At 39.9% G+C, this 19511-nt stretch overlaps 1 protein-coding gene across 5 annotated transcripts in view; it reads right to left on the bottom strand.

The window, feature by feature from the left end:
• Window positions 1-629: 629 nt before the first annotated feature.
• The window catches only part of lama4 (laminin, alpha 4), a 187144-nt gene continuing 168262 nt past the window's right edge, over window positions 630-19511 (bottom strand). For all 5 annotated transcript variants that reach the window (XM_044377223.1, XM_044377224.1, XM_044377225.1 and 2 more), the window contains 27 exons: window positions 16768-16884; window positions 16004-16152; window positions 15022-15163; window positions 14838-14931; window positions 14621-14737; window positions 12686-12871; window positions 12408-12547; window positions 11433-11597; window positions 10462-10607; window positions 10184-10346; window positions 9944-10077; window positions 9228-9399; window positions 8945-9076; window positions 8710-8852; window positions 7729-7858; window positions 7306-7443; window positions 6845-6978; window positions 5438-5599; window positions 4973-5126; window positions 4625-4818; window positions 4328-4517; window positions 4071-4226; window positions 3285-3444; window positions 2648-2775; window positions 2423-2516; window positions 1306-1425; window positions 630-1215 (listed from right to left, as the gene is read on the bottom strand). In XM_044377223.1, coding sequence (XP_044233158.1) covers window positions 1070-1215; window positions 1306-1425; window positions 2423-2516; window positions 2648-2775; window positions 3285-3444; window positions 4071-4226; window positions 4328-4517; window positions 4625-4818; window positions 4973-5126; window positions 5438-5599; window positions 6845-6978; window positions 7306-7443; window positions 7729-7858; window positions 8710-8852; window positions 8945-9076; window positions 9228-9399; window positions 9944-10077; window positions 10184-10346; window positions 10462-10607; window positions 11433-11597; window positions 12408-12547; window positions 12686-12871; window positions 14621-14737; window positions 14838-14931; window positions 15022-15163; window positions 16004-16152; window positions 16768-16884 — 3906 coding nt within the window. In that variant the 3' untranslated portion in view covers window positions 630-1069. The remainder of the gene's footprint in view (window positions 1216-1305; window positions 1426-2422; window positions 2517-2647; window positions 2776-3284; window positions 3445-4070; window positions 4227-4327; window positions 4518-4624; window positions 4819-4972; window positions 5127-5437; window positions 5600-6844; window positions 6979-7305; window positions 7444-7728; window positions 7859-8709; window positions 8853-8944; window positions 9077-9227; window positions 9400-9943; window positions 10078-10183; window positions 10347-10461; window positions 10608-11432; window positions 11598-12407; window positions 12548-12685; window positions 12872-14620; window positions 14738-14837; window positions 14932-15021; window positions 15164-16003; window positions 16153-16767; window positions 16885-19511) is intronic.

Raw genomic sequence — 19511 nt, 5'->3', positions numbered from 1 at the left:
GACTTAAACTGATCAGCCACAAAAAGCAAACCTGACTGAAGAAACCATGGAAGAGACATGCACTGTAGTGACAAAGATGGAAAAAGTCTTTTATTATAAAAATTACTTCGGCGACATCAGAGGAAAGTTATTTTCTTGCATCCTCCACTATTTGATTGGAAAAGTCAATTCAACATGCAGTAGAGGGCAGTGTTGCCCAATGTACTTTATATATAAGAACAGAAACAAAATACATTTCACAACAGTCTAATGAACAACTTCAATAAGTAGTTTCCAACTGGTCCTCCATTCCTCTTTTATAGCTACACCATCCTTTTAAATAAAAACAGCTGTCTCTATTTAGCACTGTATTTTGTATTTTTAATTAAAAAAAAAAAAAAAAAATCCAACCTTGCAAATAAACAATACAACCACAGATAACATCTGTCATCACAACTAACACATTAAAATTCAGTATTAGTTACATGTAATTCAAGACAAACGTCCTTTGTCATTCACTAAAATACTGCAGGGTCAAGGCCCAGACTTCTAGTAGATGAAAAGAAGAAAAAGCCAAGATGAAATGGATGTGAAATATTATTTATTCATCAGAAATAAAAGTACAAAAGGAAGAACATGAAATACAAATGTATTTGTGTATAAATGTACAAATGTACAAAAAAAAATGTGCCATTGAGATTATAAAGAGAGGAGGTGGAACATAGAATTTATTAACACCAAATGTGTCTGTAAAAATAAACGAAGCCTAAATGTATTCATGATTCATGATGCTTCTGGACCTCATATCTGCTCTCATTCTCTTATAAATGATAGATGTAAGATTTTCTTTTCAGGCTATATTTTCCATTTTTAAATTTAGATATTTTGGTCGTATTCTTGGCAGGGGACATTTTCATGTAAAACAATACACAACAGCCAACAAATTAAAGACAAAAACAAGAACAAACACCTGCCAAAGAGTGAAAACAATGACAATACTTCTCTTAATGGTTATGTTTAACTGAAAGAGAGTTTTTTAATGTGTTTGGTCAGTGCTGTATTGGGGATAGCGGTGGTGTTGACAGAAGTGTTATGCAGCTGGACAGGTTCCGACACTGACCGCTCCACTGACCAGAGCAGCTTTGCTGAAGCTCACTCGGCTGTTATTGATTGTCAGGTTCCTCATACAGCCCACATAGGCCTTCTTGGTGGCGATGCTCTCTGGGAGGAAATGATCTGAGAGGAGGAGGATTGCATGACATGGTGAGAAAGATGTGGTGTTGGTATAACAGGAGTATATCTAGAGGATTTGTGTTGCTGGCTAACCTGGAGCTCCACCGATGAACACTGGCTCTTTGGTATCTGTGGAGCTGGGATTCAGAGGTCCCACCACATGGTTGACCTCAGAGTCCACATCCAGCTGGACAACGTTGGCATCTCGGATCACTGTAATCAAGCAAGACATAATGCATTAATTTGGTCCCTAATAATTCAGAAAACAATAGCTTTTGTGTTTATTTCCTTTTTCTCTACTTAAAGTTAAAGTGGCCAAAGCCTGATTTGTAACCACATATGTGACTTATATCTGTTTTTAATGACTGTGTGAACAAAGAAAATCACACTGAATCTAACATTTTAATTCTTATTTGGGCCAATTTTGTTTTATATCCAGATTATAAATCAGATTTCAGGCAATTCAACCTCAGTCTGAACAGTCATCAGTCAGAATTCATGCAAATTCTCAGATACTTTACTACTCTACTAATTAAATCTGTACTAAATATGGTGTGGTTTACAGCGCAATATTTATGATAACTCCACATTTCCACTTTAGGAAAGAAAGAGGACAGCTGCGATGGAGGAGTTACACCATATAATTGTTTGAATCTTTGCTTAAAGCAGCAAAACGTGAAGTGAAATCACTGCTGTGTGAAATAAAACTTTAAGACACTAAAGACTTGAGTAGAGAAAGAAAGAAATCAGATAATGTGTCCATTTTACAGTGAAGTAAACCATATTTTATTCAATACAAGCAGGTATAACAGTTACACTAAGAGTGAAGATTAAGACACTTTTATCTAGAGACATACTCTTATGGGGAAGTGAAGGTTTAATATTTAAGAGCAGCTCTCCAGTGATCACTTGATTATTCACATGATAAAAGGATGTGCAAGGATCAACATCTACAATATTGTTCATTTTAATAAAAAAATCGTATATTTTCTCAGTGATATGTTATTGTATTGTGTTGAGTGTAGCATCTCTGGAATTGCTGTTGTGCATCATTAGATCGACAACATCAGTCAATAACAACATCATTAGGTCTGAGCAACAAATCGAATCGTGTACTGTAGTGTAAGACTTGCCATGTTGTTGCTATTGGTAATTATTGTCTCTCATCATTCCTTCAATACATTTTTAATGTTATTTATGGGATCCTCACCTGTGATTCTGTGCCAGTTGCCAGCACACAGACCCTGTCTCGGAGACACCTTTGTGAAGAACTCATGTGTCCCATCGTTCACAATAACCACCACCTGAAAAAACACAGCAATATGTTATCCTCTAGAATATATCCCATCTTTTGAACAGAAGAAACATTTTAGTTTGTTCAACATAAACTGACTTAGATGTGTACAATCTGCAAATAACTGTGCCATTGACTTACTGCCCCTTGATGAATGTACATGGTGAAATAGCTCTCTGCTGTGCGCACATGCAGTAGCACCCCAGATGCCACACGGGGGCGCACCTCCATCACCAGCTCAAACCTGAGCCCCAAGCTAAATGTATCATCTGAGGAAGGGAAGCAGAGAGAGCAAGATGGAGTGAGTTCTGAGTACTTCATCCATTCTGGACCTCACCTTTTCTCTGTGGTTTTTTTTTTTTTTTTTTTTGTTAATTTGAAATTACTTGACTTGTTCAACAGCTGCAGCTCAGTTCCCAAGGCCTTGGGGCCCTCACCATCTTCCCCTACACTTTCCCCACCACCACAGACACAGTCTCACCACAGCTGCACTGAGGGTATCATGTTCCCTGGCCTAACCAAAGTCTCTCCACGCACATAAAATTATGAAAGACCATGAGGGGGGATTGTGCATTTTCCAAAAGTAAATCTAATGAGCCATGAAATATATCAGATGCTCAGTTTGCAAACAGTTGCAGATGCTTGTGACTGTACAAAATCAACACTTGGCAAACTTTGGATTCATATCAAATGTGGAATTCCTTTGTTTTAGTTTTAAGCTGCAGGAAAAACATGTCTGTGCTTTTTGTTTTCCATCAACAAACTACTAGAAACATACCCAACACGACGTATCCTCCGTCCTCTGAGAAGTATGTTCCCGCCTCAGAGTGTCCCTCAAAGCATGGAGTGACCCCAAACGTCTCTGACACAGAGGACAACCACTGTCCATCAAGCTGGAGGTTCTTCACACAGCCGGTAAAGCTGTATGCAGAGTTTCTCTGAAGAGATGTGCAAGAAGGGCTGTTTTCAGTGAGGAAGTTTTGATAAAGCCACTGTACACTACCTTCCCAGCGTCAAACAACAGATGGACAAAGCTAGCAACTAGCTAGTGAACGTAGTGGAGCATTTAGCAGCTAAAGAGCTACATGTTTCCCTCAGGAGTTGGTGTAGCGGAGGTCAAAACAGAATTTAAAGGAGAGTGAATATTGGACTTACATTCATCAGGTGGCAAGAAACATGACTCCAAATGCTAATGTTGCTGTTTGTTTGCTGAGAGTGCAAATAGGCAAGTGGCCAAATGAATAAATAAATCCAGCTTTAAAAAAATCAAATGCCTTCCTGTTGAATTCTAAGGGGAAAGGGTCACAATGGTGGTTTCCTGTTATCTGTGGGAAGCAGTCTGAGCTAAGCCAAGCTGGAAATCTGCTGGTGTGGCTATATATGTTCCGGGAAACACCAAAGGGTTATAAAGGACATAGAGTAGAGGGTTTGTTCTCTCTTTGTAAGAGGTTACTATTTTATTCAGAGTTACAGTCCATGATAGAATATTCATATGTTACAAATGATCCCTGCCGTGCATGTTTTTAATGTCAAATGTCTTCCACATATATACCGTACCCCATACCTGAATATTCTTTTGGGCTCTCCCTGGAGGAACTCCTCCGACATAGAGGGGACTGCTGACATGCCAGGAGACGTTGCTCCCTTGAGCTCTGTCTTCCAGCACTGTGAGCCCATCAATTATTAATCGCCCCATGTTCCCATCACGGATAAAAATAACCTAAGAGAAGAGAGGAGGCTGTCATTGTACAAATTGTTGGTACATAACTAAACATGCATCCACCCATGCATACATGCAGTACTTACAGATCATGAACTTACGTTATGCCATGCACCATCATTGTATTTCTCCTCACTCTTAATTTTGACTCTTTGATCTGCAACGTTGAAGGTGTATACAAGCTTCCCATGAGCCAGGAAGAGAGCCATGAAATTGTCCTCTTGGACATCAGATACATAAAAGATGAGGCCGAAGGATGACTGGGTCTTCAGGGACAGGGAGAAGTGGGACCTGGGAGGTGGAGGCTGCATTTAGTCATGCGTGCACTCACAAAGAAATCCTTGACAGAGAAGTGCATATGCAGAATGGGCTCTTGAACAGACTTGACCTTGACATACCTCTCAGAAAGTGACTCTGGGAGGTCTGCGTAGTGCTGCCTGCTGTTGGCGATGCCGCCGTAGTGGTAGGCTTGGCGGGTTGCTCGGGGACGTAAGGAGAGGTAGCAGGGCGCGATGTTCAGCTCTGATGGCTCCTGGTCATCACTTTTAAGCTCCATCAGGCCTAGAGGGAGGCTGGACTTATCCCTGCTAACCTATGAGAGCATATATTCAAGGTCAGGACGGCCAAATTTGCAACCAAACAAAAAAGTATAGATCCCCTAAAAGCCAGTGTCCATTGGAGTCTATTGAAGGCTATCTAGAGAATATATTCGTCTTCCTTACTTAATGTAAAGCCCCTTTTTTTACCTTCTGTGATTGGCTCTGTTTGGCTCTAGAGGCGTTATCCCTGTGCCTTGACAACAGAGCAGCAGGGGGTCGCTGGACTGGACAGTCCTGCAAGGAGGTCTGGACCTTCTCTGGGTAGCGCTGAAAGTCCTCCGGCTCAATGTCCCTGTCTTGTCTACAGAAACAGAGATAGAAAGTGAGAGAGTGCAAAAGTGCCAAACATTTAAAAGCTGCAGAAATGCTCTCAACATATTAGTGAGTCTCCATGGCAACAAACTCTACATCGTCAACCACTCAGCTCACAGCTTTATTTGGTCTCTTCCCCCACATAGAGGAAGAGTGAAGCCAAATCTTTAATTAGCAAGCTCTGACAGCTGCAGTCTGGAGAGATACTAAAGAGACAGTTTGGCCTCATACAGTCTGTGTGATAAACCAGTTGCATTTCCTCTTACTCTGAGCTGCACTGATCGTTCAGTGGTAATTTACCTGTTGATATAGGCGTAGCTGATGCAGCCTGTGAAATTCTTGAAGCTGCTGCTCGGAGAACCTCCGTAGTAGAAGCTCTTTACAGAAACTGGAGAGGACTGTGAGGCTGATGATGGACGTTTCTTCTCCTGCTTGTCTTTGTCATCCACCAACAGTGAATACCTCAGGTGAACAATTAAAACAGTTAGTCACTCATTTTTGACACTTATAAGCTTTGAGCATGTATACCTACTACATGTCTGTGATACAAATAAAATCTTCAATCATGATGATGATGTAATTTTGGATATATCTAATCACGTTTAGTCTGTTTTTGATTAATCCAGTAAAGGAAATACCTGTAAAATTACACTAATGCAAAATCCTGTAAATCCCTAACTAGAGACCCTAACCCTAACCCTAACTAGAGATATTAAAGGGATAGATACCTCACCATAAACGTCATTGCATAATTAGAGGTGGTTGACATATTTCATATATAATGTCTGTCAGCATGATATATCAAAAAGTTGGTCATAGTTTTCAATGAAATGACTGATCATGGACATTTCATTATGTAATGGCACTTACATGGATCTGGGCTTTTGAACATATAGTCTAGATTACAAATTTAAAGGCCCTATGTGTAGGATGATAAAACATCTGACTTTAGTGACACCTTGTGGTAGCATCAAGAAAGCTACTGTCTCACAACGTCTAGACAGCAGGGCACATCACCCTCTCAAGTATATCCAAATGGGCTGGTAGTAACACATAGCCTGTATACATTATCTTAACATTATACTTTTTTTTTTATTTTATTTTTTTTTACAAATAATAGAATAATTTGACGGCTGCTGTAGTCACATTGAGGGTTTAAGAGTATGTGTATAATGTCAAGCAACCAAATTAACTTGAAATGTAAATCAAGACTATGACTATGTCGAAGAAGAAGTAACACACTTCCTTTTAAAAATTAAAATTTGGATTGATAAGCAAAAAAACCACAACCTTGAACCTCAATCCAGTACACTTACTTGGTCTGGTACAACATTGTTGTGTAGTTGACATTACTGAGTCAGTTTGTTCACTTTATGATTCTTCTCAACTTCTGCAGCTGTTACACTATGTATTAGCATTTACAATTGTCCCATAATTATCACTTGTGGCACAGTAGCTGCTGGTCAAGAAAATGTACATCGTCTTGCTTTAATTGATCCAAAAGTCAAGTCTGAGTACACCACCAAGTTGGACAATTGATCCACTAATAGGAGTTTGTGTCTAATTTAAGTCTTTTATGGAGGTTTTGCTTTATTGTAGTGTTTACAATTGAGAGGAAAAATCACAGATATGTACCAAATCCAGCTGCTTCCAGGACTACCAGCAGGGTTGTGTTACTAGTATATATGTATACAGTTAAATGCTTACTTCAGATTGTTAACTGAGGCCACTAAGAAGTGTGTCCTTCCATCATTGTATTGTTTCTTGTGTGATTTGACTCTTGTTCCTCTGGTGTTTAGCACCACTGCTCCGTTCTCCAGGGAAATGCTTAACTCATCAGACTGAAGTGGGAGAAAATAAAGAGAGGACTTTACTTACAGATTACAAAAATACCAGTTTTAACAAATTATCAATGAACATAAACATAATATAAAAATGAACAAGGTTATAATAGTAAAGTTAATTCTTAATTTTTCCTGATTTAAGATCAAAAGATACTTGCGATTGTCCTTGTTTTGTCCCTTGTTTTAATAAAAAAAAGAATAGAAACTGCACTAAAAACAAATTGTCTTATCCCACTGATAGATTTTAATAACTTGCATTCGAAAATTTGCAAACACAACTATCTAAAAATTGACTTTTTCCAGAGTGTAAAGATTTGTGTATACCCCTTCACTGTGGTAGAGCAGGAGTCCACTGGGCTGCAGAGTTCTAAAGTTGAGGCCTCCTTCAAAGTTGTCGAAGAATGAAATCTTTGCTGTGGATCCCAGGTAGCTCTCTCCAGTGAAGTAAGCTTTACGGGACATCTGTCACAATAAAAACACATCTCACTTTCATCACTGATTACCTTTCACTCTCCTTTTGGCTTACAGTTAAGTGATCCTCTGATGGGAGTATTGACTGTGAGGGCTGTTCAGCTATAACAGCCAATTATTTTCTTGTGCTTGAGAGTGAAAGTTTGTGTGTGTGTGCAGATGTGTGTGAGATTTTGTGTGCTGTCTACTCTTCACCCATATTTGGTATTGATTCCACAAAGACATACGCAGTGCATTTTCACTGGCAGTGTGTGAAGTGGTGCAGGGAATACTTACGAAAGACTCCTCAGGGCAGCCACTGCTGATGCCAATGGTGCCAGGCTCCTCCAGGAGGTTGAAGTCTTTTTTCTGGAACTGGAAACCTTTCACACAGCCTTTCAGGCCGACCACAGCAGACAGCTCAGGCCTGTGGTGATATGCATGCTGTCAATGTGTTATAGTGAAATTTTAAAGCTACTCTAAGCAAGATTCCTCTGTAAAAATGTACTCTTTTTATACACCCAAACTGCAAAGCTGCCTTGCCCATCATGAGACACTTGAAGTACTTAGTTGAAATAAAAATCTGTAGAGGTGCTGGTAGGAATATTTTCTAATGTTGAAGAGAGCCTTGCTAGTTTCTCCTGCTTTTTATGCTAAGCTAGGTTAGCAGACTGTAGCACCATAGTTACACACATACATGAAACTGGTATTGATCTTCTCTCCTAACTCCTGGAAAGTGCATAAGCAAATTACCCAAGATTGAACTATTTCTTAAAACCTAACATCATATTTTTTTTTTTACTTTTTTTTGGGCTAGCTGGCAGGGGAACTGCACAGCAAGCTCAAAAACAAACACCTCTGCGCCTTTGCAAACAGTTGTCTATTTACATATCAGCAGACACAGCTAGCAACATTAGCATTCATTTGTGTTTTTACGGCTATCTGATGAATGTAACTCCAGTATTCACTCCCCTTTTAGCTCTGTTTTGGTCTCCTGCAACTCTTGAGAAAATATGTGGCTTTTTAGCTGCTATTAGTTCATCCTACACTCCACTTGCCATTGAAAGAAAGAGATGTTTGTTGCCATAAGGTTACATGATTTCTCTGTACAACAACCTTTAAACCTTCAAAAACATCAGTTTAACTTTTCTGACACTCTGGTCTTCAAAGTTTCCCACTTAAACTTTGAGTGTTTTTGCAGAAATGCAGTTCTTGGTAAACAGACTGTAGCTGTTGCACTGAGTGTGCTGTGTTTGGCTACAGGAATATTTACTTTACCTGGATTTGAGAATGTGCGATGGAGCCCCACCTATGTAGATATCTGAGAAGGGCAGTGTGGTTTTCTGATTCTCCATAGATTTAACATGGCTCTTGTCCACCAGTAGGATAACCTTCTTTGACTGATGGTAAATCACTGACACCTGTGCAAATGGCCCAGCACCAACCGTTACAGCAACATAACAAAAAGTTCAGGTTCATGTTCAACCAACTAAATGAGAAGAGAGAAACCTACCTCATGATATTTTGCATCATTTATTTGCAGCTTTGGTGAGTTATTCTCCAAAAGATTTGGTCCATTATTGAAGCCAAAGTCATACATTAGGCGCAGGAAACCATTCTTTAATTCTAAAAGGAAGAATTTATCCTGAAAAGAAGAGATTAAAATAGATTACTGGGAGTGGTAAGCTCAGTGGTAAAACATACATTTTGAACTAGACTTTTGCTAAATATTACAAGATAAATAAATATTTCAAGATAGCCTGGGAAAAGCACTTTTAAAGTGCCTTTAGACTTACCCCACTGACCATGAGGAAAAGAACACCATTGTTTGCGACTGTTCGCACTGAAATATCAAATCTTGTAACAACACCAAATTTCCCCCTCCGCTCAATATTATTGATGACTGCATAGCCCGTTCCATCGAACAGGTAGCTGGCAATACGACTCTGGGAGAACGCCAACTTGTACCTGAGAGCAGAATGAGGAATGTAATTGGATAGTGAAACAGCAGTTTGTGATAAATTCAGAGTGCATGCACTGTCATCATATCAGTTCAGACACATTCCGTCTGGGATCATACTTCAACACAAGAAAGAGTAGCAAATAGTAGTAGCAAGGCTGGATTACCAGGGACCTCCAGAGCCCTAGGTTTACTGCATGTCAGTTGGTGGTGGTAATGCAGTTAATGTCTAATTTGTTAGTCAATTTGTGCTACTAAGGTACATATCAACTAAGCTGAGTACAGCCTTATTAGCTAACTTTTTTATACACTGTGTTGTTGAACGGACCTGTGTAAAGAGCTTTGTTTTTGTTTATATTGTCCCCACATATGCATATTTCTCAATAAAGATATGTTTAATCATATCACCACAAGCTAGGGTCAGGGGGGTCAATGGGGGCCAACAGCAAATTTTTACCCTTGGACCCCCTGTGTTTCCTGGCTTTCTATACTATCACACTGTCAACTAGGCAAATATAAACTACAAATATTTGAAAAAGACAAATAGGGTACCTGGGGCATGGCACTGATGCAACGACATCCATTTTGTGAGTCTCTTTGAAATTGTATAGACTGATCACATCGTTGTTCAGCGAGGCCAACTCAATGCAGCCCACAAAAGGAGCAAGACTAAGAGGAGGTGGGAGCTAGGTTGAAAACAAATTGTTACATGTCAACATTTGGCAGTAAAAAAACAGATGACTGAATAAGGATTCATTTGTATTATTAAGGATTATTTATAAAATACATTACTTTGACATCTGGTGGGACACCACCGACAAAGAAGACTATATCCTTAGGGTCGATGTCAAATAGTGAGTCGGTGCCCGGAGCCTCTCCTTTCTGGATGAACTTCTGCTCGTCTGTGGAGCTCTGGCTGGGGATGGTCAGGAAGACTTTTCCATGTCTGCCAAGCCTGATAGCAGGGAACACAAAGAAGCATGAGCAACCAAAGTTATCTTACCACCATCCGGCTTTGAGAGACATATGTAAGACAATGTTAACACCTGAAGCTCATGAATGGACAGTACCTCTCTACTTTGATGTAGTTGAAGACTGCAGGCCATTGGCTGACAGGCTTTGAACCCAGTGGGATCTCAACATCTTCGCCCCCGAGGTTGTATACGTATACCAGGTTGTCATTCTTGATGGCCAGTCCCATGTAGTCTTTCCTACCCTGGGGGCAAAAACAGCAGAAAACACCATAGAATGGTGCATCATGGTGAGTTAATACTGCCAATAACACTGATGAAATTGTTCATTTCTCTATAGTGGACTTTTTTGTTGTTGTCGTTTTACAATAGTTCACCACAGAGGTATTAGTTTCCTACAGGGAAATGATAATATTTTATGTAATTTCACCTTGAAATATAGTGGTTGCAAATGAATAAACATCTTTCATTTGTGACTACAAATGGTGCTCATGCCAAGGCTATTATTCTACTCTGAAAAGCTGTAGACAAACATCAATGCATAGATTACAGTGGAAGTGAAATCACCAAGGTGAAGTGCCGTTAGAGAGAACAGAGAGGCCTCACATCGGGTAGGCACACTGTTTCTGTTCTCTGATGGGTGGGGGCTAACGGTATTTATGTAAATGAACTTCAATTTGAAGGCATACACATGCACTGTTGTCATTGGCGTCTCTTGGAGACCTTTTGAAAGGGGCAACTGTGCGCCTCAAAGGCTGTCATTCCTTCTCCCGTGATTATAACAAACTATTCATGTCCACAAGCTGCTCTCTGCCTTTTATCTTTGCCCTCATCCTCTGGGTGCTAGTTTGTGAAGTTTCAGCAGCAGTTCTGGGCCTCATACCCACCCTAAAGCCCCCAACTCTCTTGTATGTATAAGAATGAGGGAGGAAGGGTCAAGTTGTACACATTATTTTAGATTTGTGAGCTAATTGTACTTGTCTTGTGTTGACACCAAGTGCCCAGATTTGCTTGATCTGATTTCTAATAAATAACCCATCAACCAATCCTGTTTTCCCTGGATTCCTCACATTTCTGTCTCCCAGGTATAAGATTAAGCGGTCCTCGATGGGATCCGTGTCAGGGTCCACTCTCATAAACAAGCTGATGGATGTCATTGTCTTCAGTTCTTCCAGGTTGGTGTGAGGATGAACCTCCACTGAGGACTGACCGTTGAACTTCATGGACACTTGGACCTGGGGTAGAAAACAAACCAGAATGACTGTGAGCTTCTGGGGAGACAACAGTTTTCCCCAAAGGACAACGTCCTTGTCAGGTCAAACTGAAGACAGCTCACACAGTGTGTTGGTATGGCTGTTTAAACCCTGCATAGGCATAGTTTGTTATGAGTGAAGCTATTTACACTGCTGGCATCTGAGTTTTTTCCCAAAAGTAACACATCTGGAATATATCTGGTGTCTGGTATTTGATGGTAAACAGCGGGAAGTTCATAAATGCTCACATACATACTTTTGTGCTCTTCACTTGTGCAGACAAATAGCAGAAACTTCATACATGCTAGAGTTACTTCTAAAAAGAAAATGCTAGCATTACTTGGTTCTTCTGCTCTTAACCCATGCCTTAACCCATAACCTGCTGCCTGTTGATGGGACCCACTCGCAGTTCATTTCTCACTGCTAACTGTGTATAGTTCTTCGTTAGCTAGCTTACTGTTAGTGGTAGCCATTTCCTACTGGAATTCCATGTGTAATATTAGCTAGCTATAGCTGACAAATGTCTATCAAAGTGAGATGTGCAGTAAAAAGATTTGGATATGCAAGGAAAAGCGTCACATACAAATTCATCTCTAAAAAGTAATTTTACTGGTTTCCTTCATTTATAAATACTGAAAATGTCCATATATAAGGTATCATGACATTATGGCGATGTGGTCTGAGTACATCCTTGGCGGTTTGTAAATGGGAAACAGGTCTAAAAGGAAGCTGCATTTGATTGTCTCTCAAAAATCTACTGTACTGTTACCACGTTAGAAGTAATGAACTAACTTTCTTGGCCACACTCCTGGCCTGGGCTATGAGCTCTCTGATCCTCATGATGTTGGTGGTAACGTTATTGACAGGCTTCTTCTCTTCAACCACCTTCAACTTGCCCAGCAGCTCAGGAACGAGTACATTTAGGTTGTCCACTGCAAATCACATGGGTCAAGAGGAAAAGAGTTACTGTAATATGGTATTCAAAAATGTACTTTGATTTCCTACTCAGGATGTTTAAAATATCCAAGATATGTATGATATTGTCGTGTTTATTGCAGCAGGTATGATACCTGCTTCTCCGGCAGTTACTATGGCCTGTTCATAGGCATCTGTGGAGTATTCGTTGTTTCTCATATTCTTGGCCCACTCCTCCACCTTGTTGCTGATGGGGGTGATAGTCTGAAGCACTTCTGCTGAGCGGTTAAGAGTCCCCTCAGCTACCTGCAGGGTAAACTCCAATCGCTGTGGTGTTCTGTCTGTAAATGGTTGCAGAGGGTAAGAAAAGAGAAAATTCTGGTAAGCCAGGTTTAGAGCATTAACCTCCTGAAGAGCAGGGAACAGAGATATTTGGCCTATCATCACTAAAACCCAACTCTTAAAGGTTTAGTTCAGCCAAATGACAAAAAAACATGCCAAATCACCCTCCTCTAACGGTATCCATGCAAATAGTTTTGGATCTATTTGTCTAAGTTTTGAGATACAATGGAGATGAACAGAATTTCTTTGTGGCACTCAGAGCTTTGAAAATTGAAAAATTACATTAACAACTGAAAGATTTCTTACTAGAAACTGTCATTTTTAATCTGGATAATCAGCAACTGTATAGAGAGTATACTGTATATATAAATATTCAAATTCTCAAACTCAAATTTATTTATAAAATACTTTTAAAAACAACAGTTGACGTGCTGTACAATAAAAATAACAAAGGCCATAAATAATACAATAAAAACACAAAGACCAATTTAAGGCCAAGGAATGAAAATGTGTTTTAAGATGGGATTTAAAAACAGGCAGTGTAGGGGCCAGCCTAATATGCAGAGGCAACTTGTTCCAGAGTTTGTGGGCTACAACTACAAAGGCATGATCTCCCTTGTGCGTCAACCTTGATCCAGGGACAACCACAAGCAACTGGTCAGAGGGATAGGTTGGAGCTAGCCCATTTAATGATTTATAGGCAAACAATAAAATCTTAAAATCGATCCTAGAACGTACAGGGAGCCAGTGGAGGGAGGCTAGTATGGGGGCAATGTGCTCTCGCTTGCGTGTTCCTGTTAAAAGACAAGCTGCAACATTCTGGACCAATTGCAAGTGTGAGAGGGAGGCCTGGCTAATACCAATGTAAAGCGCATTACTATTAAGTAGAACAATTACTGGAACTGTTAAATAATTCCAGAAAAACAGTTTGCAGTAGTCTTAATATTCAAAAAAAAACTTTTTTTTCCATGATGAAGACAAGATTTTGACAACAACAACTGACTAAATCTTCATATAATATTGTTAATAAAAAAAGAGGAGACTACAATGGGATGGGAGAACATAAAAACTTCAACTAAATCTTTCTATTTTACTGTTGATGAAAAGACTTCCTGACCTCCTCCTTTCCTTTACTTCCTGGTCATGTTAGCACACCTGCTGTGCAATACTAACAGTGCTAGAGCCTGGAGATAGCCATGCACCAAGTGGCTATAAAAAGCTCAGCCAAAGAGAACAATCACAAGAAAAGTGTTGGCAACAGCTGGACTTCATGGGAAAAGAATAGTCGACAACTGTGAGTGTGTAGAATCGTTGGCATACAAGCCCTGCGGCTATTAAAATAGCTGGGAAGAAAACTATAAACTCTGAAAGGCGCACTAAACAGAAATTGAGGTAACATTGTTGGTGAGGACATTGTACTGGGGTGAAGGCAGATATCTCAGACAAATATCCCAACACCTGGGCAAACAAAACAATCTACATTACTCGCTACCATTAGAGGTAAATAAAAAAAATATGTTTTTTGTCATTTGGAAGAAGCAACCCTTTGATTTACACGTCAAAGAAACAGTCTAAAACCTCTAGAGCTACGCTTGTTGAAAGGGGAAATACTAGCAAGTTCCATCTAGCTAGCAGTATCTGCCTGCTTCTAGTTTCTGTGTTATGCTAGGTCAAACACACCGTTGACCTCCCCCTGTACTGGACGCACTGATATGAAATTTGTGCCTTTAAGTACAGTACCTTCTTACCTTTTTGAATTCCACTGATATCCTCTGATATTTCTGCAAGTTTTTTGGTGTTTTTATCCATTGTCTCCTTGGTCTCCTCAATGTATTTCACCTTGTCAATAACCTCAGCTTCTACCTCTGTAACAGAGAGATACAGTAAATGTGAGATGGTCATCAGAGATCAGACACATTAATGATGACCCTTTAAAAGAAATCTCATTCTATGAAAGTACTCTACCAATTTGTTCTGAATGCAGTGAAACAGACTCCTTGAAAACACTGCTGCTCTGATTTACCAGGTGATCAAGCTCCGACTTGATCCCAGTAATGGCCTAAAACAGAGAACACATAGGGATAAAGCTACAGAATGTTGACAGGGATTATAGTGGGTGTATGCTGTATATTCTTGTGAGCCAACATACATCTTCAGCTCTTTGGGATAAGTTCAGGGTGGTGAGTGAGGTGATATTGGCATCGTCGATGTACTTCACTATGTTGTTGTACACATTGGCGGCACTTATGGCCTTCTGCACAAAGCCATTGGCATCGCTCTCTTTCAGATCCCTGGAGGAGACAGGATGATAGAAGTTACAGCATAGGTAAGGTGTTTTTATAATGCTCATAATATGGAAAATTAAGTCTCAATGGAAGACTTAAAGCTGCTATATTCAGTATTCTTTTAATCAACAATTGATCATGTGTACTGTGAAAGTGGTCACTCACAATGAAAAACCCTCATTGTTTTGTTTTTTATAGCCCGCACCTTTATTGTTTGGTTTGGACATGGTTCTAATGTTGTTCTGTGTCTTCATTAGGCAATTGTTTACTAACCCGTATGCCATAAAAACTTAACAGAGTAATAATATGTCAATGTTGTGTTTACAGCTTGTTTTACTGCCTCCAAGTGGCCAAAAAAGTAAATGCAGCTTTAAATTTAAATTGACCTCTATTCTTCAAATTCACCAATGAGTTTTCAAAATTTAAAGTGGAGTTATTTCCTCATCATATACATCATGACATATACTGTTAAAGAGCATATAAAAATATTGCTTCTGCTGTTGCACTTTTTATATGTCAGCGATTGAAAACAAATCAATAAGCCACACTGTTGCACTGGGTGACATGTTCCTTGATTGCCATGGACACACTGTTGTTTATTTTTAGCCTATCCCACATACATCGTACTGCTGCTGCAAATATTAAATGTCTACTAAAGTTAATTTATGTACAGCTGTTTTTAAAGATTTATGTCTCCAGTAGGAACCAATGAGCTTGGAGGTGGGTGCCACAGGCAAGTTAGGGAAATCAAAAAGTAGTGTGAGACGCACTGAAGCACTATTGTTTTTTCTCTTTTCATGGGTTTGATGAATTATGACTAAAAAGTTATATAGAAAGGTGTCTCACTCCTCCAGTTCGTTGGCCTGTCTCTCCAGCTCCTGAGCATGCTCGTCAGCCCTGTTAATCAGGTCTGTGTCAGCCAATGACAGACGCTCCGTCTTCTCCGTCAGCTTTTGGCTGGCGCCATCGATCGCTGCGTGGTACTCGGTCACATTCTGTGCACACAGATGCACACACGCAGACACACACGCACGCAAACACACACACATATATACACATGATTTACTATTTGCAAAGACATTCAACTGACTTGCATTTATGTCATATCCTTAACAATCTCTGCTATTTCTAGTAACATCCTCAGAACTACATTTCCCCTTGTGATTACTCAAAATTTTAAGTATGAGAACACACACACACACACACAAGTACACGTCCAAGCTAATGTTATTACCTTGGGATGATTGTAATTCCCCACAGAGTAATTCAATAGAGAGCTACTTGACTAAAAAGGGAGAGCTGTTTGAGAACACCGCTTATTCAGTCTCCAGCAATCCACAAATTGCTTCCAAATCAAATTGGCCAGCTTTAGAGTTTGACACAGGCTAGGTCTCGGGAATCCATTTCATGAATAAATTCAATGCATGCCCTTAGATATTGCAACCCATATCACAGTCTATTAGATTATGATACATACTCCCTCATTCTGTGAGAAAGCCTGAGCATCATTAGACAGCGGGGCTCCATAGATTTTCCAGTCTCACCCTTGATCCAGGCTTCAGAAATATCAGGAGTTCTGACAATCATGGTTCCTCACAGTCATGCCTCACCTGCACCATAGCATCCACCTCAGCCACGGTCCTCTCTGTTTCAGAGTTTAATTCACTGGCTATTTCCAGAGTATCGTTGACAGCAGCGTAGTCTTCCGTCAGCCTCTGCTGCTTTGCCTGGGAGACATGGAAATAAACACAGTAAAATTTAGCCATAATTCAAGCTTCAGAACTTAAAGTCCAACACTATTATTTTGTTTGGGTAGGGCATTTATTTTCCTTTATTAGATTGGATACAGTAGAATCAGATAAGAATGAGGAGGTCGCAACAAAGGTCCACAGCCGTACTCAAACCAGGGACATTGCGATTAAACCCCTAGGCCACCAGGACACCCTGAAACACTATCTTCATTTTGGAAGGCAGGCTTTTCGCTTTCTTGCCAAGAGTTGGATGGGAAGATTGATACTACTGTAATGTCTGTGTTAAGTATGGATATCCTACTTTTAGAGTGCACACACAGTGACATGCAGACCAAAGGGAGCTTTAATCAGAATCCATCAAAATTAAAATACATCGCACAGCTCTCCTCTAACATCCCAATGATTTATTCACCAAACGTTTTCAGCTATCTTCCCCTCAGCAGCGTCGTGTCTGAGACTGTTTGAAACAAATCACCTGATGAAAGCAAGATAGCCAAAAACGTTTGGTGAATAAAACATGGTGTACTGGAGGAAAGTTGTGAGACATGTATAAAATTTGATGTCAAGTATGCAGCCGGAGCCAAAAAGGGGGTCACCAACCAAAAGCTCTAAAGCTCACTAATTAACACGTTCTATTGTGTTTGTAAACAATTTGTAATAATTTGTAATTCATACACAAACTTTTGGGATCTATGTGCTGGAACCATTTCTTGGTGATCCATCTCAGCACTCCTGTGCAGCATCTCTGCTGGTTACCAGACTCCAGAAAGTCACCTCTACTGGCTGTTGTTAACCAAGAAATAGTCACAGCATATAACTCCCCAAAAAAGCCACATATTGTCATGCCTCCCCGCTTTCAGTCTTTATGTTAAGCTAACCTAATCACCTTCCAGCCCTGTAACCTTAACCTTAACAAAGAAAATAAGCATATTTCCCAAAATGTCAAACTATATACTTTTTTATTATTGAATTGTTTGACACAAATTTAGCTTGTATTTTACTCCAAAATTAACAAATTATGTGATAAAATGACTTTGTATGACTGTTCTTGACACTATGTTTGAATTAACAGATTACATGCCATGACATTGGGCCGTCCTAGTGACTTACCATGATATTGAGGTACTGCCTAGCCATATGTTCAGTCACTTTTAAATAATTTCAGGACAGCCCCTAATGTATAGAAAACTAATAGTAGTGAGCACTGGTACAGTAGGACAAGAAGAATGTAAAGCAAGTTTCAGGAAGTTTTGTGATTGTGTAAATTATTTTTTAGGATATTTCACAGAAAAGCGTTATCAGTGATTAGTGAGCAGGGTCAACTAGATAGTACATGGATGTTGGAGATGAATGTTTACAGTACCAACACCATACCTCCAGTTTAACCACTGCATGACTGAGTTTGGCACAATGATGAGATCATTTGATTGGCTGTGGTAACCCAGCAGTGTGCACACTATGGCTGCAGCTGGTGTCGGCCGGTCTGTGCTGAGGCTAGGAAGAGCCCCAGATTAGGAGAGGCACCGTGTTTGGTTAGTGCACCATTCATGGCATTGATTTACAGCAGAGGGCCTGATCATGGAGATCTCCACTCCTGATAACACACGTGCACACAAATACACACACACACATACAGGCACATAGACCAACACAGAATTGAGCAGCAGCTGTTCTGCTGGACAGCAGACCCATAATGTCAACTCGGGCATGACGATAAAGGCTAGATTACAACTTCCTGGATCCAAATTCCAACCGCACATGATTTTACACAGTTGTAAATCAACAAATCCAGGGACATGATATTAAAATATCATATACACTCAGGGACTGGAAGGATCATACCAGTGTTATATTCGTATTTTTAGCAACCATTTTTCAAGGCAGCTGTTTGGATGTTTAAATGTTAAATGTTTTTCCCTACCTAGCAGGTAGTAACTGGTTTTCTCTCATTTCACTACAGTATGAACATGAAGTTACAAAAGGTTGAAACCTGCTACTGCAGGTAATCCATCAGAGTGAACATTATGTCTGATTGTATTGTTGTCAGAGAGAGGTAAAACACCAAATAAGATTTGAATCGATCCATATTACCGTGACATAAAAGCAGACACGATTCACCTTGATGAATTACCCATATTAAAGTCTATGCATGTTTATTTTTATACCATATGTAAATTAAAAAGGTCGGAAAACACATTAAGAAAATCTGAAAACTGCATGCTTTGGAAAATGGTCTGCAGTAGCATAAAGCAGATAAAATGTATGTGTGTGTGTGTGGTACAAGATTTACACATCCAGCAGATGCAGAACAGCATAAGCATTTATTTGGAGGCATACTTCAGCTATTTTAGCTCTTTTTTGATCTCTACAGTCTCCTGGGAAAACTATCTGGCTCTTTAGCTGCTCCACTATGTTCACCAGCTAGTCGCAAACTTTCTCTGCCTGCTGTTCGGTGCTCATCTGGTAGCCAACACTGGGTTTAACAGAGGTTTTTCACTAAAAAGAGCTCCCCGCTGCTGCTGGAAACAAGGTTGGTGAGAGTAAACCAAAGCAATAAAGTTGCTGAAATATGCATTCTGTAGATCTAAGGGGAACTGCAGTCT

This window comes from Thunnus albacares, chromosome 16, assembly GCF_914725855.1.
Source record: "Thunnus albacares chromosome 16, fThuAlb1.1, whole genome shotgun sequence".
In the NCBI taxonomy this organism is placed as follows: domain Eukaryota; kingdom Metazoa; phylum Chordata; class Actinopteri; order Scombriformes; family Scombridae; genus Thunnus; species Thunnus albacares.
This window is presented reverse-complemented; position numbering and strand designations above follow the sequence as displayed.